The 27881-nt window shown below is 33.5% G+C and overlaps 2 protein-coding genes across 5 annotated transcripts; one reads left to right on the top strand and one right to left on the bottom strand.

Moving 5' to 3' along the window:
• Positions 1 to 314: 314 nt before the first annotated feature.
• LOC113711273 (anaphase-promoting complex subunit 11) lies at positions 315 to 1900 on the bottom strand. Its single transcript, XM_072066975.1, has 3 exons — positions 1881 to 1900; positions 1555 to 1673; positions 315 to 702 (listed from the first exon to the last, which is right to left on the bottom strand). Exons 1-3 carry the CDS (start codon positions 1898 to 1900, stop codon positions 587 to 589), a joined length of 255 nt encoding a protein of 84 aa, XP_071923076.1. The 3' UTR covers positions 315 to 586.
• A 1870-nt stretch (positions 1901 to 3770) lies between these two features.
• On the top strand, positions 3771 to 6928 carry LOC113711017 (glycosyltransferase family protein 64 C3-like). Of its 4 annotated transcripts, XM_027234145.2 has the most exons (4): positions 3771 to 3944; positions 4675 to 4795; positions 4961 to 5261; positions 5562 to 6928. In XM_027234145.2, the coding sequence occupies exons 3-4, from the start codon at positions 5047 to 5049 to the stop codon at positions 6055 to 6057; spliced, it is 711 nt and encodes a 236-aa protein (XP_027089946.1). In that variant the 5' UTR covers positions 3771 to 3944; positions 4675 to 4795; positions 4961 to 5046; the 3' UTR covers positions 6058 to 6928. The 4 variants fall into 4 exon arrangements, with proteins under 4 accessions (XP_027089946.1, XP_071923944.1, XP_027089944.1 ...); XM_072067843.1 differs by having other exon boundaries at positions 4682 to 4795; positions 4961 to 6928; XM_027234143.2 differs by having other exon boundaries at positions 4961 to 6928.
• Positions 6929 to 27881: the final 20953 nt, after the last annotated feature.

The following is a 27881-nucleotide window of genomic DNA, read 5'->3' as shown; positions in this document are numbered from 1 at the left end:
AGAACTGAAAGCTAGAAAAGATCATTCCTGTGCATAGATTTCAAATCCTTTTGACCAGCTACATAAACAACTATTCCTCATCAAAAGACATTTAGCACCAATTCCCTACAAATTGATGAAAAGAAAATGCATAAAGCAGTAACTTAAGGAACAAACATGCATGCACTTTCTAGCCACCTAACACAACCCAGGTAAGAACAATGTAGAAATCAGGACCTTAGAATTGTTTGGAAATGCATCAGAGCTGAACCTCAAAAGTATATCCATCGTTCTTTCAACATCCACAACCGGTGAATGAACCACAGCAATCACTCTTGGATAAGTGGCTTATATATTTTTTTTAGAGCTTGCAAGCAAAATACAAAATTCCAACAACCCTCAAACAAGAAAATAATTGGGTTGCTAACTAGCATGTACATGAAACCACATGTTCATGTTTAAGATCTCACCACAAGTACAATAAATAACCATCATGTCTTTTTCGTTTCTTTTGGGGAGAACGGTGCCTTAATTTTTTGCTCAATAAGATGTACCAGGAAAGTGAGATAGAAGAACAAACACAGCGGGAATAGAACTAAGACTAAACTCATCCTTTAAACTGCCACTCCCTTCGGCACATTGGACAATGGGCTTGAGGAGTCTGTGAGTTGACCCACTTTAAAATGCAATGAAGATGAAATGCATGGTTGCAAGCACCCCAGACTGCAAAAGGAATGTAGCGATTAGCAAAGCATAACCATCTGTGGTGGCATATTAAAGCAGATACAGGAAAGCCCAAGTCATAGAATCACATATGGACGTTAAAGAGAAGAGACAACAGTATTTGTTTATACGATAGAAACCACAACTCGTATCTCGTTTATATATCTTAACAGATATTCTGGGAAGAAAACCAATAGGAAAAAATGACAGAAAAACATGTTATTTGAATTAGCAGAGTGGTAAATATGAGAAGAATTTAATTAGCCACATTAAAAAGACAAAAATTAGAGCAAAAGGAAAGTTCTATCAAGCAAATAGTTGCAGAAACCTATTATTATATGACAGAGAAAGGTATCTTCTTGTAACAAAAAATAAAAGACCAACACCCTGAAAGGTCTGGGATCCACATGTGTAAAATAAGGATCTGAAGAAGCAGTTGATTATTCACAATCGTTAAAACAGATGTATGTCCAGCTAACGACGAACTTGTTCATCCCAAATTCAAAGCCACAAACTGTCGTTGCAGACCATTCCTAGGTTCTATAAAAAATCATCCTTTTACTACTTTCTTCCATTTAAGGCCACAGGATTTCAAACTTAAAGGTTATAATGCAAGGATGAGATTCAAAAAACACATGACAAAACATTGGACAATAAAAAGCATTGTATCTGTGTCAAAGTGCAAGAGTAATATGAGTTGCACAAATAAGAAGCAATGTTTTCTTAACAAAAGGAACTGCTAGGAAAACCCATTAAGCAGACAAAGCATTCATCTGCAATGAAACAGTAGATAAATGGAAAAGCAACATTATAATGGGAAAAGGTTAGTCAAAGTATCTGTCCAAGACTCACTCAAAGGGCAATCATCCCCGGGAAGTTTACAATCAGGACAACAACCATCAAACGCCATCCGACAAATCCCACACGTCTCATCTTGCGCATCCCATGTCCATGATGCAACAGCATGCCATCTATAGTACACGTTGTTAAAAGCTTATAAATTCCCTACACAGTTTGAATTACAGAAAACTAATAAAAATGTACATGGGAAAAAGACCATACTCTGTTCATCGATCCCAGCAGTATATTCGCAAGCAAAGAGGTCAAGGGAAATCTAATCTTCAAACAACACTCCGAGAAAAATTCAACAAAATCAGATACTTAAATCAGCATCTAACCTAAGAGGCGAACAACACATTATGTCCAAAAGATAGGATTCTCCAAAGACCAAGTTGATAACAAGTAATTGAAACACAAAATTGAGGAAATTCAACATCAAGTGATACAAGCAAATCAATCTAAGTACACAACCAAAGTTTATCCATGAATGCAATGCAGATAATTAAACGAGGAATCAGACAGAATTGGAGTGGATTCATAAGCTCTATCCAAAAAATGCAGGTAATAAACCAAGAATTAGACAAAATTAGAGTAGATTCCAAAGCATGTGATTAATTATCAATAATCTCAGTTCAGGCTACCAATCAGATCATTAATTCAAGAAGGAATAAGTAGATGAAATGGAAACATTTTGCAAATCAAATAACACAATTAAATCAAAAAAGGATACGCAGAATCTTGACCTTCATTCTTTTTCTTTGTTTTGCAAAAATCAAAGCCGAGAAGAAAAGTTGGGAGATTGGGAGGGAGAAAATGGGAGGGAAAAGTGGATGAAAATGCAAAATCTCCTCCTTCAAAATTCGAGGTTTAAGCTTTTTCTTTTCTTTTTTTTTTCTTTTTCTCTATTTGTGAAATTTGTGCTTTGGTGTGACGGCGTCGTTTAATTGTACAAGTAAAGCAAGAATAGATTCAAGGGAAAATGGTTCAAAACGTCCCCCCAAATTTTGTAAAATAACTTTTTCCATCCCTTATTTTTAAATGTGTAATTTTAAGTTCCTTATAAATTCACATTAGTCAAATTTGATCCCTACCTAAGTTTCCGATTAGTTTTTTATCAGAATCCACCATGTGCCTGTGATCATTTTTTAAGGACAAAATTATCAAATTAAATTTTACATAATACGATCTATAATTCCTTACATTTTATAAAATAATTTTTTTCATCCCTCAAATTTCACAAAATAAGTTTTTTGTCCCTCGCATTTCACAAATTGAATTTTTTCGTTACTCACATTTAACAAAATGAATTTTTTCATCCTTAATTTATCATGTGTATGAAGAGTTTTTTTTAACCCATGTATACATCTATTTAATTTCATCTTAACGGTAGAAATAGCATGTAATATATCTCTATTTGATTTTGTCTGATATTTATATCGAATTAAATTTGGACAGAAAAAATAAACAAAGGAAAAGTATGACAAAAGAAGTAAGTGGTTGGGACATTCAAATTTTAAAATAATCACAAGGCAAGTAATTCAATTATTGATTTTAAAGGTAGTAAATAGAAACTTTAGATTTAAACTGCAATTTATTAGCATGACTATAGAATTCGAGTTAGGACCCATTAATTAGATGAATTTATTATACAACTCAATAAATAAATTATTACCAAAAGAGAAAATGCCACAAATATTGAATAGGTTCACATGATGAAATCAAATAGATATATAAATGAGTTTAAAACCAAATTGTTAGTTTTAAATCCCTTATATATTATTAAATAGCATATGTATAGCTACAATTAGCCTGTTTAGATGAAATCAAATAGCGATATATTACATGATATTCGTACTGTTCAGGTGAAATCAAACATATATATATATATGGGTTTAAAAAAAACTATTAGTACATATTGTCAATGAGAGATAAAAAAATTTAATCTGTGAAATATGAGGGATGAAATAATTCATTTTATGAAATGTGTAGGACTATGAATCAGAATATATATAATTTGGTTCGACAATTTTACTTCTAAAAAATGATTACATGCTAAGCACGTAGTAAATTCCGACAAAAAACTAGTCAGAAACCTAGATAGAGACTAAATTTGATCAATGTGAATTTGTAAGGAACGTAAAATTATACTTTTAAAAGTGAGGGACGAAAAAAGTTATTCTATAAAATATGAGGACGTTTTGAACGATTTTCATTAGACTCAATAAAAATAACGACGTCGCACGGCCTTTTCTTTCTCCCTAGCTCTCTTCTTCCGATTTGCAGATGAGGATTCGCAACACAGATTGGTCGACGCAAATTTTTTATTTTCCATTTCTTGAATTTTTTGCTTGAAGAAATCAAGCTGTAATCATTTTCCCCCAAGCTGTTTTATGCTATTGAAGGTAATTGCATTTAATTAATTTTTCTTAGTAGCTTTAGTTTCATATTAGTGGCTAGCTTCTTATGGCCTTCAAGTTGCTATCATTTGATATAAATTTCCCTTATTTTCTGGATTTTTTTTAAAATTTAGATGGTTGCTTTTCTGCTATTTGGTTGTCCTGTTTTCTGTTAGTTGTTGTGAATATTGCAAGTTTGACCAACTAAATATCTAATCACAAGCCAGTCAAGTCTTTGCTCTATTTGAATCTTTGAGGGAAAAAAGGTCAAGAAATGAGCTAGGCAATGTTAGATTTTTCAGCCATTGCTGCTTATCATCCCTGTAGTAATCTAAGATAATGGTGTATAAGAGGCTAATCTTTAAGGGTCTAGTACCACTTTTATGGGGATGATTAGAAGTTTAGATGTTTTAGAGTTTCCTTTCATCCCCTGGGAATCATTCTGCAATAGAGGTATCTTATGTAAGGAGAGCCATTGGTGTGTTTAACAAGCTTTGAGTGTTGCTTATGTTATTGATGATTGTAGAACTAAGTCCTGAGATATAGAAAAGGGGCACTAAAAGAATGAACTCTTCAATTCTTTTGAAGTTTGTTTGCTGAACTTGATGGTTTCTCTGTGCTTACAAGGACTACGTCCATCGAGCTTTTCTGCAAATCACTTTTTTTCTTAATTTGGATTCTGTTTCTTTTTGCCAATTATCCCATTTTCCCTGTTTGTTACTCTCCTTGCTTCAAGAATGAAGCTTGTCAAGGATGCCATTGTAGCAGAGACTGGCAATAGACAGCTATTTCCTCCTTCAAGAGAATGATCACATATCTGGATTTTGCTCTGTAATTCTGACTATTGACGATAAAAAGTGAGTATTGCTACAGTCATTTAGGCAAGTAAAGATTTTGTTAAGTCATATATCCTGGCTTTTCTATCTTTTCTTCATGATCTTATGATGTTTATGAGTTGACCCTTCTGGTTTTGCTCAGAAAGAGAAATATATACAGCCTTTTCTTGTTATGTCTTCTTGCAGATTTGGATTGCCCATCCTTATGGAGCCAACAGCAGTGCTAATCTCAAATGTTATTGGCTTTGTAGTCCAATAGTCCACACTTTCAGATGAAAAACTTCAAAGCCATGCTCATCCTAACCTTAGTCCTAATGTCCTCATTTGACTTCCTTATTTTGGTCTTCTCACTCCGACTTAATCCAAACAGCTCTGATTTATGTGACAATAAAGTGGACCCTCGGACTCTCCGACTAGACCAAATGACGGTGGTGATAAGTGGCTACTCAGAGCACAGAATCCCACTCCTCCAATCCATTGCTGCCAGGTATTCAGCAGCTGCATCAGTCTCATCCATCCTAATATTGTGGTGCAATCCCGCTACTCCAACCCAAACCATCTCCCAACTCTCCAAGAACCTATCCCATTACTCAACCGTAAATGCCCCCATCTCTGTCATCCATGAAACCACTGCAAGCTTAAATTCGCGATTCTATCCCAGGGAATCAATTGACACCCGTGCTGTCCTCATCTGTGATGATGATGTGGAACTTGATTCCAGTTCCATTGACTTTGCATTCAACATTTGGAAATCAAATCCTAATCGTTTGATTGGTTTCTTTGCTAGATCACATGCATATGATTTGAGTACCAAGTCTTGGATCTACACTATCAGCAGCGATAAGTATTCCATTATACTCACCAAGGCCATGGTCATGAAATGGGAATACTTATGGGAATACAGTTGTGGAGGTGGGAAAGTAAATGAAGAGCTGCGGAAAATTGTGGATGCTGAAAGGAATTGTGAGGATATTCTAATGAATTTTGTTGTGGCAGACAAGGTAAATGCAGGGCCCATATTAGCAGGAGCCGAGAGAGTGAGGGACTGGGGGGATGCAAGGAATGAAGGCGGGGTGGGGAAGGAGGAGAGGGAGGCTGGGTTGAGCAGCAGGAGAGGGGAGCATCGGAAAAGGAGAGGGGACTGCATCAGAGAGTTCCATAGGGTTCTAGGCAGAATGCCTTTGAGATATAGTTATGGGAAGTTAGTAAAATCAGTCGGTGAACAAGGGCTTTGTGAGAAGAGTGGCAAGCTGGTGTATTGTGACCAGCAGGTTTTCAAGTAAATTTTTTTTTTTGGTGTTTTTCTCTCATATGCAACTGCCATGTGGGTTTTTGTTTTAGTTCGACAGTGCATTAATGTAATTTTGCCAGTAGGTACTTTCTTACTATTAGAGTTGAAAAAGACATACCATACAGAAAAGGGAACATCCTGTTTTATTTTTCTGGGAAACTAGAATCCAGACTTGCATGTTGTTACAAATGGCCATTATACCTGAACAAACTAAAATGAATAGCCGATGTTGATGAAGCTATGCCTTACAGTTACTTGAACAACAACTGTTTCACACAAAACTATCTCAAAGCTGATCATGATTTGGTATTCTAGCTTCATGTGGATGGCATTTATTTTCTTTCAATGTGAAGTCTAAAGGAGGAAATTGGTGTCCACTTTGGAGTTTCTGTTGATTTGTCTTGCCACTATAGTTGTGTGACACTAATGCTGCATGGTTAAGTACCCAAGTCAGCCTGAATGTGCAAGTACGGAAAGGCCTCTGGTGGTAATAATATCTATGACTCAAGGAAGTTCTGATTATAAGATCCCGGAAGATGAAGTTGAAATGGAGCAATCTGGCTGTTGCCAGAAGTTAGCGAGTGAAGCACAATTACTCTGTAACTTGAATCAGAGGGTTGGAATGCAGTCTTGAGGTGATAAAGTTGGGGCTGGCTGAGTAACAGGATTAGGACATGGATATTGTATTCACCTGGCCTACCTCTACGGGAAAATAGACAATGTTTGATGTAAACAAATAAATTGTCAATTTTATTTCAGTTCATATTGGATGGGCAAAGAGTGCTGGAGGAGACAGTGTTTATGTCTACAGCTTTCCACATAGCTGAAACGTTCAAAATTGCATCTACTAGTTTCTGGTACAATTAAGGTTAACTATTTATTAAGAGAAATGATATTGGCACTTTTCAAAAAACTTCAACCGCCCCTTAAACTGTAAAAGAAAAAAGAAGTGCTTGAGGTTTTTTGAGAAGTGCTAATATCATTTCCCCCGTTATATATATCAGAAGCATTTTGGCTTCTGTCTTAACATTTGTTGAGAGAACATTTGCTCGTAGGTGGTCAGTTTTTCAAGAATTAATAGATAATCTTGTATAAGCAAATGGGAATTACATCTGAGAGTAGTGACAAATGCTCACACTACCCCAATTCAGATTATGGCGCTGTTGAAAAGAACCAGGCCCCATGTGCTTGTGAAACAAATTCTTGGCATAAACAGATGAAGAGATCGAAATCAATATGATCCAAAGTTAACTGAGCAAAGTAACCTTATACATTCCCTCTGTCTTATTAAAAGTGTTATACTTTCTTTTTTTATCTGTTTCAAAATTAGTGTCTCTTACTAATTTAGCCAAAAAAATATATCATCTGAGTTTCAAGTTTAACCCTTGTACCTTCTTGTTATAATGAAGATTTTATGTCATTTAGGTGGGCCCCATGATTTGCTTATATATATTTATCTAGCTAAAGTAAGGAGCGTGCAGCCAATTGGTTGAACGTGAATTCTTTGTGGGTCCTCCTTAAATTGCTTTCGGCCCGGTTTCTTCGTTAACTTCTGTGTGTTTAGTCTAATTATAAGTGTGTGTGTTAATTTCTGCTTCGGGAAAAAAAGGAGCGTGCATCATTTTACAATGAGCAATGAATTGTGTGAACACTAATTCAATTTTTCTACAAGACTCCTTTCAAATTTCAAATTTTTACCACTACAAACTAGGCATAATATCGGAAAAAGAGCAAAAGTCCAACCTTTCAGATTACGATTTGAAAAAAAAAAAAAGAAGTGGTATTCCTCAAAAGTGTCTAAATTTTTGGGACAAAGGGAGCGTTGGGATACTGAGCAAGCAGTAGAGTGTCTCTTACCAGATCTGGAATTCTGAAAGAAAGTCAGGATAATTTTTTTTTTTTTTTTATCGATACGATAGCTTCCTACACTATTAAGAGGTGGAGGACCTGAAGAGATCCTGTGATAACTCAGAGGAAACTGAATCACTATTGAACCAGACGGATGTACTACGCATCCGTCTGAATTTTTTAAGCAATGTCATATTTAATTATGACAGATTGGTGGGAGGTTTGAACCTTTACCTCCCACCCCACCAAGCCTTAATACATTTGGGCTAGTGGTTCCAGGATAACATAAACCCCGAAGTTGCAAGCCTAAGTGCATTCCTCTTGAATAAGGTCTCTTGGGCGGTATGCTTGTGAGCTTTTTGACAATTCGGCTCCCTGTCTGGGAACATTTGGGCTTGTTTGAGACCACTCATGTTACACAAAAGCGTGGATCCACACAATCTGCAGACCCCTGGCTTTGTTGACACTGTTTTGGCAAACCTAAAAGGGCTCCTCATTAGAGTTCTGGGGTCAAATTTCCCAGTATGCACCTGGGATATAATTTTCAAACATACTCTGTCATATGACCGTCTATGGTAGAAACAACAGAAAAAATTGTCAGCCTGAAATTTGGATCCGTATTTACGAGGAAGAAATAATGATTAGACAGAGTTTTATCCCAAATATATTCAAGAAAAATACGTGGATGTTAATTATAATTAAAGGAAGAAAAATAATCGACAACATTAGTTGGTCTAGTACAATGCTTCAAGAATCATTGACATATCACGTTGCCATCGGTATCATATCTGTTAAGGGGGCTGGCAGGTCAAATGGCATATGTTGCTCTCGCTTTTGTTTACTCCTGCAGCTGTCTTTAATGGAACTATTTGCCAAAGCGCCTTCTAAGTCTTAAGACTAATGTTTTAAAATTCAGATCGTTAATTGAACCAGTGACGTGTTCGGATCAAGGTTCAATCGGTCGGATCGATTCAATTCTGGTTCAATGAATTTTTTAAAAATAATTTTCATAAATATATATGTACAAAATAAGACATGCAATAGACTGATTTAAAACTTTATATGATGCAAAGTTTAATATTTTCAAACAACTTGGATTTTCAAAAATAAAATTTTTTAATTTATAAGTTGAAACAAATAAATTTCATCTCAATTTCAATTATATCTACCAAAAAAAATCTTAAATCCAACCCAAAAATACCACAATATTTTGAAATTATACAAAATTCACATTTATAGGAATTAAACATTATGAGTTTAAATTTTAATTCACATTTTTTGGATTTAGAGATTGCAACTTAAAAAAAAAAAAGGAATTTGGAGTTTAGAGAAAAATCAAGAGAATCGAAAATAGAGATGCAAATTTGATAAGAAACAAAAAATGAGATGAAAGTGAGTGGTTGTACCATTTAATAATTAGTCTTTAGGGTTAAAGAAAAACAATTTTTTTAATTTTTTTCAATTTAATAGACAAAAACAAAAGATGGAAGAAAATATCAATTAATTAAAACTAAAGAGGTTGGATTAAAAAAGGGGTGACAAAAGAAAAGAGGAGAGAGAGAGAGAGAGTTGAAGACTAGAAAAAAAGAGTCATGAGAGGATGAGATTTTGTAGAAAAAACGGATGAAAGAAAGATGGAGATTTGTTTTATATAAATGTGTTATCAAAAGAGACTAAATGGATGTGATAGTGCAATGATTACCACATTGGATTTTTCTAGCAAAGGTCCCAAGTTCAATCCTGCATTTTGCAAAAGTTTAAAAACTTTAAAAATATTCAGGGAAAAATTGAAAAATCAAAAATTACAGGTTCGACCAGGTTTATCGGTTTTGACGAATTTGACCGGTCATTTGACACTTTCAACTTTGGTATAGAACCAGACCGGTGTCATGATCGATCAAACCGGCTAGTCCGATCAGATTTTCAAAACATTGTTTAAGACTGTAAAATGGGTAGATATGTGAAAAACAACTATATGTCTACCTAAAATGTCTTTAAAAATATGATAGATCTTGGTAAGTAGAGTGTAAGTATTTTCTAGAAAAACATAAACTATATGGTCTTAAAATACTCTAAAATTATACTCTTTCTGTCCTATGTTGATAGTTTTGTTGTCCTTTTCATCAGTTCAAAATTATAGTCTAACTTCTAATTGAAAAATATAGTTAACTTTTAATTTTTCTAAAATACTCTTATTTAATATGTTTTATTATCAGCAAATATAGTTTATCTTATTTAATATAGTCAACTTTTCCACCCATAATTGCTTTGATATATATCTTAAATGGTGCAATATACTATCATTTTTATTATTGTAATTAATGCAAATGTATAGTGTTTAGTGATACTTCTAATATGAATGTAAAGGCATTTTAGAAAAATAATAGACTAGATTTACTTTTCTAACAAAATAAACTAATTTTTCATAAACTGTGTGAGTAAAAAATTAAGACTATCAAAGAAAGACGGAAGGAGTATATGTAGCATTTTTAGTTTTCTTACCAAACAGATATTGTATTGATGGTAGGTGGACCAGGGATACGGAAGGTTGTCATGCATGGTGTAACATTTTTAATTTTTTTTGACGGGGTGTAACTCTAAATGATCTACTTGTAAAATTTCATAATAGAGACGCAATTATTATGCATGAAAGATACATGAACAATAACCGAACATCAAACCAAGTACAACAGTTCATTTAGAATTACAAAATGTTCAAAAAATGAATGGTGTCCCTGTCCCACACCTATAGTATTAGCTCTCCGTATTGCTAAGCATAAAAAAAGAATAGGATAATTACACATACCTCCCCCGCAATTTTTGACAATTGTAGAATATTCCCCTCAAGTTCTAAAAATTACACCTATCTCTCCTATTTTCATTGTTTAAGTAACATTCTAAACCCCAAAGGCTAGACTTTTCTAAAAAATTGTGTAATGCCTTTGGGTTATAATTCACAATAAAATTTAAAAGTGAAAAAAATGGTTCACTATCTCTATTTCATTCATTCTTACTTGCTATCACCATTGCCTACCTATCAATATCTAAACCACCAAGTAAATACTTAATTTTGTTCTAATATCCCTTGTTTATCTAAAAATTTTCAGTGCAGACCATTATCATCAACTACAAACGCAGCATCAAACACCCAAAAGTTTACCTACAATCTTATATCAATATCAAATTTTGCTTAATACATAGCAATATTCATCAATATTTCTAAATTTCAGTCCAATAAAATTAAAAAGTAAAAAAAAATGGTTCACTATCTCGATTTCATTCATTCTTACTTGCATCACCATTGCCTACCCATCAACATCCAAATCACCACCAAGTAAATACTTAACTTTGTTCTAATATCCTTTTTTTATCTAAAAATTTTCAGTGCAGACCATTATATCAACTACAAACGCCGCATCAAATACCCAAAAGTTTATTTACGATCTTATATCAATATAAAATTTTGCTTAATACACAGCAATATTCATCAATATTTCTAAATTTCAATCCGTGGTTGCCACCTTTTGAATACAACAAAGTCTAAACAATCACTATTAATATCAACATCCAGTATACTCTATCAGTACAGAGTTCAAAATCAATGAAATTCTCTCTATAGGAATAACATCACTAATAATTGCAAATCAAAAATAGAAACAAAATGCAGTTATAAATATATCAGAAACACTTTTTTTTCATAACAACCACAATAGTATAATATTTATTTAGTTCCTATTCCACTTCCTATCCTTAATTTTTTTATTTCTTTTTATCATTTCCACTGTTCATTTAACAATTTCAATTTACTAATCCCTATAAAAAATTGGAAACAAAAATGGGCACAAAGAAACAATTTAATAATAATGAAAAAAAGAGAATTGAGAGTAGACACCAAGATAGGTAAACACTGGTGGTTGGTATGTATGGTAGTTTTGTTAGTGGTAGCAATACACATTTGATCGATAATAAATAAATGACTTTGGAAGGAAAACAGATGTAGGAGGAAGAGGATAAAGAGTTAAATAAAAAATACTGTAGTTTGACTTATTGGTCGACAATAGATAAGGAAGCTTTAATTTTTCATACAATTTTTTAATGAATTGACAATTAATGAAAGGTATTGTTGTTTTTTATCACACCAAAGAAGGTCCTCGTAATTATGTACGTCTCAAGAGAGCTGAGTGAAATTGTCAAAAACTCCAGGGGAGGTTTTTGAAATTATTCCAAAAAGAATCACAAAATTATTTCCAATGTTGCATAACAACTTATTATAACAAAGAGTGTATTAGTACTTCTATTCTTTTATCTTTAAATGTGCACAATTATAACATGATTTAAACTAGAGGATTTCCATACACCACAGGCCCGTAAACTCTGCTTCAGTGGATATATTGCAAGGTCTTATTTGTTTTTATTAAACTTCTTCAGCTATCACTCTTTGTAGATTATTTCAATCCCACAGGATGATTCACTGGAGCAATCCAAGGTTCCATATTCTCGTGGTAATGGGCTCTCTTTTTTATTAATACTAGTAGAAATACCCGTGCTTGCACAGGAGATTACATTTTGGAAAAAAAATTATAATCGATGGAGGAATTTAAAAAGAGTAAAAAATTATAATCAAGGGCACATCAAAGTATATTTTTTTTAAAAAATGAAACTTTGTAGCAATAGTTCAATATATGATAAAAATATCCCATTATTTATAAACTATCACTTTGGTGGAGGTTGGATCCTGAAAAAAAAGTAGAAATCTATATCATAAATTAAGCGACATAAGGGTCCAATTAAATATAATTGAATATTTAATTTGATAAGTAAATGAAATACTTACAAATATTTTGCCTTTGATTTGATAATCTTCTATGAAAGTGTGAACATTCTTCACACCAATCAACTCTGAGTACGAATGCCAGTATTGAAGGTTTAATTAATTATGTTGAATTTTGTGGAGTTCGCACTATAAATAAGAATGCACGATTATTGCATGAACTAATGTGTTAGTTGAACAACGTACCTCCATTTTCTTGACAATTAAAAGCATACGTAATTCAAAATTGTCTTGTGTTTTAGAAAGTTTGTAAATAATGTAAAAGAGATCAAAGAAAAATCTAGAGAAATTGAAAGAGTGCAGCCATTGTGGTAATCTGTTAGACAAATCACGGCTGGATTCTCACGAATGTAACCGTCAACTTAAGCTTGGAGGAGTTGCATTTGATGCCTCCTACTATGGACACAATGAAGATGACAGCTTAAAGGCTCCAAGCAGAAGCCCAAGGGACAAGCACAAGTCAAAGCTAGAGCTATAGCCTTCAAGTCTAAAGTTAGAGCCACAGGATGAGTAATTAGGACTCTTACCGATAGACTCTAGAGATATTTTGTGTTGGCTGATAGACTGTTATCTCTAGGAGTAGATTAGGAGTGACTGATATTTTGTGTGAACTTTTTATTACATGTTACCTGATAAAAAAAGCGTATAAATAATGTATACCTTCTTTTTTAAATTTCTAAGATAAGAAGCATCACAATGAAACATGAATCGTACATGCCTATCTTGAAGAACGAGGTATAGGTTACCACTAGAATCTCTAACTTGTATGTTAATATTGTATCTATTAAGAAGAAATTGTGATATACGATACAAAAAATTATATTAAAATTAAAAATATATGAAAATAATTACCTGACAATAGTGTCGACAACATCATTACAACGGATACACACCATTTTTGCAAAATGAGATCGACATGGTTGTCCATAATTTTTGCATAACTCATAGAACATATTGTCTATGTTGATGCTTTGAATGTAAGCAAGTATCCGAAAATATTTAACATAAAACTATTCAAAGAAGGTTTAGATTACAATTATTAATTCGAAAAAATATGTAGATACTTGTTCATTACTTAATTAATTAAGAGAAATTGTACTATAGGTGTAATTGCATATTCAGATATCCGTATTCTCTTAGCATTTGATATCAACAATGCCTGGGACATTGTAAAATTGCATGACCATAACCACGTCGCTAATTTCTGAGCACATTTATCATTCTCAAACCTGCAAATTTTTCAAATTCATATTCGTAAGGGTATGAAATATTATTAATAATGTAATATTTTGTTATTTGTAAAACTTACCAACTGTGTACGTATTGAGCAAAATCCAAGTAGTGATTGACATACAAATTGCTTGCTTGAATAGTACAAAGTGACGGTCCTGCACAATGTGCTATATTTATTGATAAACTATAAAATTAAATAAAATAAAGTGAAAAGAAATTGAATTACCTTTATAATTCCCCACACAAATACCACAGGCCAGTAAAACATTATTTTTTGTAACATTTTGACACAAGTGTTCACCATCATCAGTTGCAAATTTATCACATAAAGTCAATCGAGCTACTGTCAAGCTTCATTTAGAGAATTTTGGTAAGTATAAATCAAAATTTAGAATATAAAATGTTTTGAAGATATTGAATTTATTAACTAAACTTTTGTCAAGTAAAAGTATGTCACGCCTAGTTTTATCATTGATAGATGTTTGATAGCATGAACCAACAGATACAACTAAACTAATCACATCTGCAGAAGGTTAAAAAGTATAAGTAATACCAATTCAAAAGGTTAATTATAAATGAAATACCTATCAGTTGCAAATCATTGTCAATGTGTTGTTCTGTATCTTTTAGTTTGACCAAATTAAACTTGAAACGAGGTATAGTTCCACAATCATCTAAAATATTGGTACTGATGTGATGCAAGCCGATATTTACTATTTGCCGGAACTACATGTATATTTTGAAACCAGTATACCTTACCTTCATGGAGATGATCTGCTAAAATGTTTATCATATTATTGCCTCTTATAACTCCCTGCATGACAAATTTCTGATAGTTTTCAAGAGATTAGTAAATATTCAATATTCAATATAATAAATAATATACGCTCTTAATTATTACCTGATCATCTACAGAAAGCATCTTGATACATCCAGAACGTTAAAGCACTCCAGATATGGTCTTATCTATTAATCGAAATAATCTAACCTTTACATTCCATCTGTATCCATAAGAGTCATGATAGAGTAAAGGTGTATATCGGATATCTGTAAATTATCATGATATAGCATGAAAGTTAATTATTTAAACACTATAGTTGAGACAGTAAGTAACACAAATTGAAAGAAGTACAAAAAGAATGTCAAAGTGTGAAGCATCTATAGTACAAAAAATATGAAGTAAATGTACTATTTTTTTAAACAAAGTGATGTCCACAATTTATCAAAGGGAGTAAAAAATCTCACGATACACAATCTTTTTTGTATAATTCCATGGATCATTATCTCTATTAACAATGAGTATTTTCAACCCAACTGGCGAAGTAGTACATAAAAGAGCAACATAAAATTGACCATGTGAAAACACAGGTTCAGGAAGGTAAACGCCAACATTTTTCAATGTTTAGCCTTGACTTTTGTTGATAGTCATTGCAAATGCCACTTTTACAGGAAATTGTCTCCTTTTAATTGGAAAAGGAGTCCGTGTGCTTTGCGGTGTTAAAGAGATCCGAGGTATGAGTACTAAATCTCCAATATTGGATCCCGTTATGACTTCTGCCTCGAGAACTTTATCCCCATTCTGATAACGATAAGTCGTGTTCCATTGAAAAGACCCTTTGATTGATTGAGATTTCTCAAAAGAATTATAGAAGTTCCTTCTTTAAGTTCCAAAGAATGATTTGGAAATCTAGGAAAACTCAAAGAGTGCAACATTTCAGGAGGATTCATATTTTCAACAATGTCACCTTCAGTATTGCAAAAAGTATCAGCACTCATGTAGGCACATAATTGACTAGAAAGCATTGATAGCATCTTATAATTCAACTTGTCAACATCACCATTTTTGGGAGCCAAAATAACATGTTTCTTGAGGTAAGTGCTGTTTCTGTATGAATTTCTCAAATTTGGATAGACAGAATCTAATAACCATATCAAAGATTGATTGTCATTTTTTATGAGAAATTGTGACAGTATCCGAATCCAATTTGATTCCCCGAATTCAGTAAGTGAAATTGCTGAAACCTTTCCTTCACCAACAGATAGCAACTAATTTGCAAAATCTGTCAATTGCTGATGCGTATTTTCAGAAAAATGTAAATTCATTACGTGCATATTTATTTTAAGATGCAGTACTCTACAGTGATCCCAAATCGTTGATTCTTTTATTGTAGCTGATACTGTTGCTTCTCTCCTACCTTTAGAAACAATCGATAATATTTGTCGAAAATCACCATCCAAAACAACTAATTTTTCTCCGAAAATACGATCCTCAGAATCATTTTAACTAAATTTTAAGATATCCTTTAAAGTTTTATCCACCACTTCAAATCCATGCCGTTGTGTCATTGGAATTTCATCCCAAATTATCAAAGATATCTCTTTAATTAATTTGGCTAAGTCAGAATTTTTATTGATTGAACAACTTAATGACTTATCCAAATTAATAAGAATTTTGAATAGTGAATGCGCTGTTCTTCCACCCGACAAGAGTATTGCAGCAATGCCTGATGATGCAACTGAAAGAACAATTTTTCTTTGCGATCTAATTCGAGCAATAAATGTTCTCCATAAATAAATTTTACCTGTCCTACCACTTTCATACACAAAAAAATAGTCCTCCATGATTATGTGTGTATGATTTCATAATAAGATCATATGCTTTCAATTGATCCTTATTCAAACCATCATATAAATTATCAAATAATTGATGCTCTGATGTAAAATTGTAATCAAGCTATTTTCTTATAAGTCTATTCATGAAAAACTGAGCATTTTCAAAGGATGACAATAGCATTGGTGAAAAATCTCGTAAAGAGTGACCATTTTTATTCAAAATGAGTTCAAGTTCAACTAATCCCAAATTTTGTAACTCATCCTCATCAATGCGCATTTGAGGGTTTTTCATATACCTTTTGATCTGATATTTCAAATCATCTGTCATACTTTTCCAGTGATGCTGCTATATATCAAAAGGGTTAGTTACCTCATAAGTATTGTACAATACATGCTTCGTAATTTTTTTGTAGATGCCCATGTAGATACTTCAACTAAAGTTTCGTTCCACTCATTATTATCATCTAAAAGATCAAGTACTGCACATGCAACTTTGAATGTTGGATGCACAATTTCATCGATAGTTCTCAAATGTTCAAAACTTTGAGCACCACAAATTTTATGCATCAACATTCTCAAATAGTATCGCTTACCAGAGTGAGGATGTGCATTTGGTAGCCTTCCAATACACATACCTTGCAATCTGGCCTCCCATTGTCGTTTATTTTGCTTTCAAATCCACTTACTCGGAAACTCTACAAACATCAAGTTTCTAGCTGAAACATTGCTCTAATTTATTTCAAATCATTTTGTCAGCATTGTATCATGTATATGATCACGATCAAGAACGTCATAAAAATGATTATCATCGTTATATATCACAAATCGATGATCAAGAAGCTGATATTGCAATCTAATCACAGATGGATACTGTCTCTGCATTTCGAAATGAAATATCTTTCAACATGACTCAATTGGCGATAAATATCAACAATCTAAGTACTGTTTAATCTCATCAATACTTCTGTAACGACGATGATCACTTTCATTTGCAAGTACAACATTATCCTTAATTTGAACATTTGCTCTATCAACCCTTTTACTCATGTACTTGTATAGATATTTAGTGATTTCTAGGCGTGCAACTTTGGTCATATTGATATGACCATCAAACATCACAATCAAATTTCGATTGTAAGAAACAACCCATCTATTGTGAAATATAAAATCATTAATATTTACTCTCTTACTTAGATCATCTCTACGTCTGTATGATACAAATTCATCATCATCAATAATGATTTCACTATAAAATTTGTTTGAATAGTGTTTAGAACACTCTTCATTTACCATACACGGAACATTTGAATAAGTATCACCACAGGGTCCGTGTAACATGCATCTGATGACCGTATCATAAGTTAGTGGGTCAGCATTTTTGTTAGGTATTTCAGCACAAATGATATCATCAATTTACTCTAGAATAAGGGGCTTATCATCCGAAGTTAATGTTAGAGTGATATGAGTATATGATAAACCATATTTTTGAAATTCAATGACAGAGATGTCTGCACATTATAGAAGTAATCTTAGTGTATCGCAGAATATAAGAATTGAAAAAAGAAATTAATGATTTAAATAAAGTAAAATTTGTACCTGCAAGTACTTTTTCAAATAGTTGGATATTTTTTAAAACATCCATCAATTTTTTCTGTCTTATCCAAAAAATTCGAGCCGTAATATTGGGCATGTCTTCAACTTTTTGTCCCGATATCCTTGTTAGCTCTTGTTTAATTTTTGGCTAATTGGGATTACAAGTAAATGTAATGAAAATATCTAGATTTTCAATTGTCCTACAAATTGCCATTGCATCCTGAAAATGTTGTACCATATTTCGAGATCCACCCGAAAATGAAGAAGATAGAACAAATCTTCTTCCAATTGTTGATACATCTGTATCTCCAGCAAGTACAACATCCTCTAAATCGTGATATACATTAGCACGTAATATAAATTGATGGGTTTTCATAAAATTTAATTTGTAGTGTTTAATAGTTGTATAACAATCAATGACGAATTGTTGAAATAATTTGGCACCTTCCAAAAGTGTATGACCTTCATTTTGTCCAAATTGTATACAATACGTATAAAATTCATGCATTGACACAAATTCTTTCTTCCTAACGACAGAGGGCGAAAAATCTTATTGTATGATATCATCCATCTGTTCCATATGAAGATAGTAAAGGGTATTGAAATGGCACGTATGACAGATGTGTCTCACTTATTCTTTTCAAATTTTCATCTCGAGTGACAAGCACAATATCACAGTGTGTGACATGACCAATATCTTCACCAACAATCAAAGCAACAATTTCATTTGCAGTTGGTTGGATATATTGTCTGCCACCTCGAGCACTAATTATCTGTACTTGCAGATTGACAATATTTTGATTTGGAAGCATGCCTCTTGCACTTCAAAAAACTTGTACATATGAATTTATTTCATCTAACATATTTTACAATCATTCAACTATTGATGCAACAATCCCAATTGGATTATCATCATGACTATTTAGAAGATTCATATGATTCAACAACTCATTATTGTATCATGAATATACAATTGTATGAATCTACCTAATTCTCCAAGAGGTAGCAAAAGCGATCTGATTAACTGATAATTTTCTCCACTAATTCAAAATGAATATGATCCGATAGAATTGACTATAGAATGATCTATTTTACCTCCCATGGATGTAAATCCGAATAGTGCATTCAACAGTCGAATCATTTCTTTCAAAGTTGGAGTGGTAAATATATGTTGTAAAACTTCGGGAGTTTGAGGCAATAACGGTAAAACAACATCTCTATCTTGACAACACAAATTGAATCTTGGATTTTATTTTGTACTACTTTGAATTCTTCCTTCCACCTACATTAGAGATTGACATTTGTGACAGATTACTGTTCTTGGACCAAATGTCCATCTTCTTATGATTCGTCGTCGCTGTCGTGTTTGGCCTATTTGATCTAATTGATTGATGAAATAAGTATAGTAAGGTACGTACCTAAAACTATCATTGTATGAAAGATACAATGTAAAGTTGTTGCACGGAAACAAAACACATAATATTTGTATAGCTAAGAACATATAGAAAGAAATATTAATTATGGTAACATGAGAAAAGTATTAGTAGATTACCGATTTGTTCTGCTCCACCTGTGTTAGTAGACACAATGTCTTGCGTAATAGGAACAAATTCATCAGATGAGTCTGTGTAAAATGAATTTTTAGAAGTCAAATACAGAAAATGAATTGAAAGAATTTGAATTGCATAAATAATAATTGATTACTTAGTCAAGGTAGATGGAAAAACTTAGACTTATCATCATCGGGACCATTAGACGATGACGTAGGTGTAATAGGAAGTTCAATAGTTGGTGAGTCATTATGCAATTGATCTACCATTATGTAATGTAGAAAGTTAATATAATAATGTAGCGCGTTAAAAAAATTAATGGTTAAGCATGAATTTGAAATTGTAGATATATTTGAAAATACCCTGATCATGGAGAATCACAGCTGCTATCAATGGATGTTGAAGTTGAAAAGATGTTGAATAATCATTTGTTTGATCTAGAAGTATATTAAAATAATTGTATTAAAAGACATATTAAATTAAGTTACAATTATTAATGTAATACTCATAAAAAATGTAATGATCTAATATACTGTATGAATATTATAAAGGAAAAAAGTATAATAGTCGAAGAAAAGATACCATGAGTAGCCTGATGTAAAACCATAGCAAGATCTGATGAACATTGTGTGACAGCCCCACCTCCCCCTAAGGCGAACCAAAGGGTTCGGCGGACCGCCTGCCCAACTCTCGCCAGGACTCACTCACTCACTACAGTCCTCAATTAAATTACAATGCACATCTCAAATATTACATCAAATTCTCCATGAATTACATATCAAGCGAAGTGAAAGCTAGTTCCCAAGCGTGGAACGTATACATACATTCGTTCAATTCCAAACATTCATACAGTCTCCACTATTACACAAAATGAATCAAAAACTCAAACTAGACAGGAGATAATCCATCCAATCACCTGGAGAACTTAATACAAATGCTTCCTTTGCCTCGAGCCCTGTGGGGAGAAAAATTATGTTGGGGTGAGCTAGAAACTCAGTGAGTGTCCAGTAAAAATAGTAATCAAACCTGTTTCACAATAATGCATTTAGATGATGTCATGGGTCAGTGATCAAATGTACATATATTGCTCGTATGAGCCAGTGAAGTCATTGTACTTGGAACTCCAACGTTCAAACAGATCCAGTAAGTCAAACAGTACAAGGGAGCTATCGGTCCTCCAAATCAACAGTGGAGAGATGTTGGTTCTAAGTACAAGATTTTTCAAGAACTCAATGGAGCCAAATCATGTCATGGCACACACACAAACACAAATGATATGCAGTGGAGTAACCAATGCGAGAATTAGTTCGAAAAGTAACCAATGCAATTAGTTCGAAGAGTAACTTTGGAATAGGTGTGGAATCACTCACCAACCACAGTTCATGAATCTCATCCATCATAAATCATTGCCTTATTCAAGTCCAAGCCCTAGATCACAAATATCATGTCAAACAAAAGGAAATCTAAAAGCATCAAGTTCCTATCACTTTTTGGCATTTTAAGCACAATTGAAACTACACTTATTCGATTGAAACGAATCTTATGGCGTTACGAAACTAAGACATATACCAACATTTCTTATGAAGACCTCCAAAGCCAAATTATACATATTCATGGTCAAAAATCGAGATCTTAGAGAAAAAATGGAAACTGTCCGTGAAACAGGGCTTATGGGTAGTCAAGGGTATTTCGGTCATTTCACATGTTACAGTACTCCAAACGATCTAAAATTTTGCAGGTAGATAGCCAACTCATATGTCTACAACTTTCACATTTTGTCAATAGCTGGTTCGGTCTAAAACATGGCTAAATTTGCAGTCCAAGTTGAGTCCAGAAACAAGGTAAACTGAAATTATCCTTCTAAACTAACCTTTGTATAGAACCACAATTACACATACGAATCATAAGATATACCACACATCTAATTAGGCCACAATACCCGTTCAATATGAGCCAATAGAAAATTCCAAAACCAATCATAATTAAGCCCTAATTCGAAACCCTAAAACTGAAATTTGCCGCACAAATATGAAATTTTCAGTAAACAACCACAACTAACACATAAAGGCTCCATTTGACACCATATTAAGCTATCATTCCATGACCAACCAACAATTATCATCTAAAATCAGAAAATTCACTAATAAATCCGAAATTTATCAAACTCTACTTAAAATCATGAAATCATCCACAAACTAGCATAACTAACATCTACAAACCACTAATTTCTGATTATAAGGAACAAAGAGATGATTTCTAGCAAAGATTACCTTGAAACCTCAAGAAAATGGTAGCTTAGGACTTGCACCTCTAAAATCACTCCACCAACTCCTTCCAACTTCCTTGGTAAGTACTTGTATGGAGTAGTTTCCGAAACTAACGGTTGAAACTCAAGATTTGAGTAAAAATGGAAGTTGAAGTTGAGAAAACTCTCTTGGTTTTTCCTCTCAAAGTGGCCGGCCAAGCAAGGGGAAGAAATGAAGAAATATCAGCCAAGAAACAAGATAAGAATGAAGGAAAACAGCCAGTCAAAGTTGGCTGCTGGAGGTGACATGTCACAATCCGGCCAGAATCTGGTCGGATTGCCGGCCGGATTCCAGGCCGGATTCAAGGCAGTGGCAAATTCAAAATTTTTTTTCCAAAATCCAATGAGTTATGACGTAGTAAGAACATATGAGTTATGACGTAGTACCTTATTAGGTTGGTCAATGACCCAAATAATAAAAAACAAACATAATAAGCATGAAAGATAAAATAGCATAGAAATGATATGGTATTTGAATTGCAGTAATAATTCATCTATGCAAATTAATGAGTCAATATTGTTATTGATATCTCAATTTTGAATAACTTAGATTAAATGACAAACCCTTTCCCCCAGAAGCCAAATTTTGCGAAGAATACACCACTACAACTAAACAAATCTAGAGTGTGAAACAAAGGGTTCAGATATCTTATTTTTTTTGCCTTTCACATCTCCCATACTGGTCATTCGATACAATAGCATATTCCTATGTAATGAATGGCTTTCGATACTATTCATTGTGATTGACCGCTGCACATGCAATAATAGCTTTCGGTACCATTTGTTAACATGTAACACATTAACAAAGCAATTGGGTAACTTTCAGCAGTATTCATTAAAGTGCTTATAAGCAATTGGTACTCTTTCCACATTCTTATAAAATAATGGAAATAACAATAATATTATAATATTGAGAATATTATTAATATTTAAAGAATAAATAGTACCGAAACTTCTAATTTGATGGATGCGACGTTTAAATCGGTGTAGTCTTGATTTTATCCATCGTAGTTGATGTGAGATTTCTCTTTCGTCAATGCAAAGTTGTTGAAACTTTTCCAATTCATGTGTGGGATCGTTGTGGTGTACATTTTATTTTGTAAGCAAATGTTTCCTTCTTTGTAATCTTGCGAGTTTGAAATTTAGATGTTGTTGAAATGCTTGTAAATGGCCATGTTCCACTGTGAAATTAATTTAAGGGTTAATAACAATACTAGCATAAAGTGGAAAGAGTTCTTGTGAGTTTGCAATCTTATTATGGCATTGAAAAAGTAGAAACGAACATATATGGCATTGGCGAGTTCGCAAATTCTTGATTGGAAGAGTTTTAATTGTAATGGGAAGGTGTGTGAGGAGTGGAAATTAATTTGAGGGCTAATAAGGATACCAGCATCAAGTGAAAAGAGATCTTGCGAGTTTGGAATCTTAATATGGCATTGGAAGAGTTTTAATCGAAGTGAAATTCTTGATTGAAAGAATTTTAATTGTAGTGGGAAGGTGTGTCAGGCGTGTTAGTTGGAGTAAGATATGTGAGGAGTGTTAGTCGGAGTTAACTTCTTGTTTGAGGGAAACGTGGTGGTGTAACTTGCCCATGATGTATTTTACGAAATAAATTAAATATAAAATATTAGAAAAATAGAATTGAGAGAAGGAAGGTGTGTGGAGGCTTGGTGTTAAAAATTCCTTCTAAAATTTGTATAGATATAGATTTGCAATTAGATTGTACATGCACTTTTTGCAATTCACTGAGAGAAATAATGCGATTTTGTACTCAACTTCACCTCCAACCACTAGCATGGCCACTCCTGACTTTGCAGAATTTTAAAAATTAGACAAATAGGTAAGGCCAGTTAACCCTTCAACTTCTGATCTGAGGCAAAAGAACCTAAATTGTAGCTTCAGGTGAGCAAAGCAGCCATTAGTGGTATCTGATAGTTATGAAATTTATCATCTTCCTTGGTAATATGCACTATCTTTAGTGCAACTTTGATAACTTCTGAGATAGAAATTATAACATTAATGTTGCCAGCAATCCTTTCCAGCTTAGCATTTTGATCTTTTGAATTCCATGTTGAGAGATAGCCTTCTAGTAGAAAAACCTATGGACTATCATATAAGAATTCAATTAATTTGATCTTCCCATGCCTTGGTTGCCTCAAGAGAGAGGGTGTGGGAATCAAAGAGAATACCCAAGGCTTGAATCCATGTGTAATCTTTGGTTCGACTGACCAGTAGGATTAAGACCAATAAATCTAGCATTGAATTGAAGATTAGTATCAGAAACTAAGCTGAAATGTTTATTGTTCTTGCCATGGAAGTAGAAAACAATGTCATCTCTACCAATGAAGAGAGGATCAAAGCATGCAATTCCAAAGCCATCGTAATCTTGTATGCAATCATTGTTTAATCTCCACCAATGAACCGAGGATCAAAGCATGCAGACATGTGCTAATTCGATTAACCAATGAGGCAGATTACTATCAGGTTTGGTCCAAAAATATCTTATATATTAATGGTTTTCCTATGTGGATTTTTAAGTGGTCCATTGATTTTCATATTGACAGAGAGTCTTCATTTGTGCATGTTTGGTTTGCTTTACCGAAGTTACTAGTTCATTTGTTCCATAAAGAATGTGTTCCCCTATGGAGCGTATAAGGTTCTAAACAGCACTAGGTTTGCGGCCAAGTGTTGCATGGATGTGCATTGAGGTGGATCTATTGAAGGAGCTCCTAGTCGGGTTTGGATCATTGTAGGTGATAGGTTGGTTTTTGGCAAGCATTAGTCCCGAAAAACCTATCTAAATATTATTGCCATTGTCTTCATTAGGGTTACTTGGAGGAGCTGTCGCGCTCCATTTTTTATAAAAATAAATAAATTGTTTCAAAAGTGAATTTTTGATTTTGAAAAATGAATTTTGATTTACAAAGAAAATGAAGAAAAATATGGGTCTAAATGGGACTTGAAAATGCGACGATTCGACCCAAAATAATAGTTTAAAAAGGGTTTTGAAATAAAATCGGAGTCGCCACTTGGTATTGAGTTAGGGTGTACCAAGTCACCAAAATGAGTTTTTAAAGGAAAAAGTAGAAAAACCCCTTTTAAACGACTCCTAGTCTGCGAAAATCAAAGGAAAGGTTCGGGAGTCACATTTGACGAAGGGGAAGGCAAGGATAAAAATCCAAGGCACCCCTTCGACCTAGCCAAGGCTAGTTGCGTGATTTAGTCAAAGATTTTCTTGTTTTAACCAAAGAATTTATCACATTTGGATGTGCTATATGAATGCAAACCCTAGACCTAGGGGGCATCGGGGGTAAAATTTCTCTTCAAAGCTTGAATGGTGCCAATCACATCAATTGTGACGCCCAATAATGAATCTTTGGAGAAGTCATGAATTATGCAAAAATATGAGACTCTAAGAAGAGGAAAAGAATAAAATAATTATGGAAATATACATGTCTTAAAGGAATGCATCATGTCGGGTACGGGGGACTAATGTTCGTGACTCAATTTTCCCTTTAATAGAGGGAATACGAGCGTGCTAAGGCTAGAAAAGCCAAACTCGTCCATATCCCATATTCGAGGGATTCTCTAATCTAATCAAGCAAATGCACTATCCTAATCCTAAATCTAAAATGAAATGCAAGTCTAATGTTATGTATCATACAAAGGGGGCGAGTAATATACATATAAGGGAAAATATGGGGGACGGGGTATACATATATAAGGAAAATGTCATGCAACATGGTAAAAAAAAAAGCCCTAAAAATAAAGATATGCATGAGATGAAGTGAGCACACAATCATGATCTAACGCGCGAAGAGCTCCTAAGGGCTAGCGTTGGACTAGCCCACATGTACGCTCTCTCACAAGCATTGGACTTGCAAGAGCTCGAGGGGACAACCATGACTAGCATTGGACTAACCACAGTTACGTGCATTTGCATCCATCATACACACATATATAAGTAATGTGCATAATTAAAGCAAGTAGACATGTGAGCACGTAATTCACATAACACATAACACATAAGCATGCACATCTAGATGCCAAACCTAAGGAAAGCGATTAAACACATAGCACATAAGCATGCAAATCACGCAAGGTAAATAAAGCAATAAAGTCCTAACTATTACATTTTTAGGTGGGAAGGCCTACTACAATCTAAAAGGGGAAACAGAATGAAATAAATAATTAAAATAAATCTAACTATTACAATTGTGGCATTCAAGTGCCTTCCAAATGATCGAAATTGAAAATAACTAAAACGAATAAAGTAGATAAATAAATAAATAAGATGAAAACGTTCAAATAGGCATGCAATTAAACACATAAATCACATAAGTACACATAGGGTTAAATAAAGCAAAAATAAGGGATAGAGTGTACCTCCCTTGAGTTGAGGCTCTAATGAAGTGGAATTAATTATTTACCCTCCAAAATAATAAAAAGGGTCAAGGCATCACTTTAATTAATAATTAGTTACGTAAAAATGAGAATTAAGCACGGAATGAAGATTAAACAAAAATTAGTCACAAAATGGAATCACTTAAGGTATTTACATAAAATAAATCATCTATGTTCAAGAAATTAAGCAAACAAGAACCTAATTGAAATATTTAAGAAATTTTAAGATGAGGTACTAAAATTAGTGACTCAAAAAATGGAATTCACCAAAATCGAATGATAGGCTTTACAAAAGAGAAGTTTAAGACCTACTTATCATATTCACACAACAAATTCTTCAAAATTCCTCAAAAATCCAAAGCACACTATACATCTATCCACAATTGTTAAACCTTCAAAAATTATCCTAAAATTCATACATATTCTACCCTAATAATCAAATTAAACCTGCCTAAGCAGACAATACGTTAAGGAGATGAAATTGCTTAAGTTGTTCAATTAGTAAGGCCATAGTAGAACAAAAGGGGCTTGGAGGGGTTAAAAAGTAATTTTCGAAAGTCATTTTGCATGCAAGTTCCATGCAACTACGTAAAGGCTTAAATTTCTGCAACTAAAAAAGAAGCCTGCTGCCTTTTGCTTCCGACCTTGCTGCAATTTCATTTGAGAGCTCTTGCAACCCCATGAAACCCTCGGCAAACAAGATACATGCAAGACTTTAATCCATTTCCAATTAAACATAGCTAAACACCTATTAACAATGGGACTCTTGGAAGACTTTCATGCAATGAACGAGGACAAGAAACTTGTGCAACTGATTTCTATTAAGCTTCAACAACCGAAAATGAAAACTGCTGCACTTTGATTTCAAACTTAGATTTCCGATTCAACTACACAGCTTTGATCAGATATTTTTCAACCTAACATCACAACTTTAGACCAAGTCACAGACTATACCACCACCATGATCCAAACAAGCAAGAAACTTAGAAAGATATCATACACAATTCTGGAAAAGCATTCATGCAGAGATGGTTCGGTAACTGATTGTCTATTTTCCCAGCAAGCATTCAAACATGATTCAAGTGTTTTGTTTGTTTTTTTTTTAGATCCAAACATGCAAACTCAACACCTTTCATCCAATTCCCTTTCCCACACAAGATTAGACAGCCACTTAGGTGTAAAACTCAGTGATCGGTCACAGAGAAGAAAACAGCGAAGAAAATGCAGCAGCTTTTGCTTTTGCTGCAAAATTTTTTGCAGCTTCAAACTCGCGTAGATGAAATGCCAAAACATTGTACAAAAAATTCATTGTTTTATCGACCTAACTCACACACCTATTCACTCATCAATTAATCAATGCTTAAGCATGGGTGTCTACTCCTAACTATCTTAACTGAGATGATCTAGGCCCAAGAAAGCGAGAACAACCACAAAAATGC

Source organism: Coffea arabica, chromosome 10e (assembly GCF_036785885.1).
Source record: "Coffea arabica cultivar ET-39 chromosome 10e, Coffea Arabica ET-39 HiFi, whole genome shotgun sequence".
Taxonomy (NCBI): domain Eukaryota; kingdom Viridiplantae; phylum Streptophyta; class Magnoliopsida; order Gentianales; family Rubiaceae; genus Coffea; species Coffea arabica.
This window is presented reverse-complemented; position numbering and strand designations above follow the sequence as displayed.

Coding starts and splice junctions, on each gene's coding strand:
- LOC113711273 (XM_072066975.1), bottom strand. CDS start 1,900: ATGTGTTGTTCGCCTCTTAG. Junction 1,674..1,880: donor ATGTGTTGTTCGCCTCTTAG/GTTAGATGCTGA, acceptor CGTGTACTATAG/ATGGCATGCTGTTGCATCAT. Junction 703..1,554: donor CGGGGATGATTGCCCTTTGA/GTGAGTCTTGGA, acceptor TTCCTTTTGCAG/TCTGGGGTGCTTGCAACCAT.
- LOC113711017 (XM_027234144.2), top strand. CDS start 5,047: ATGAAAAACTTCAAAGCCATGCTCATCCTAACCTTAGTCCTAATGTCC.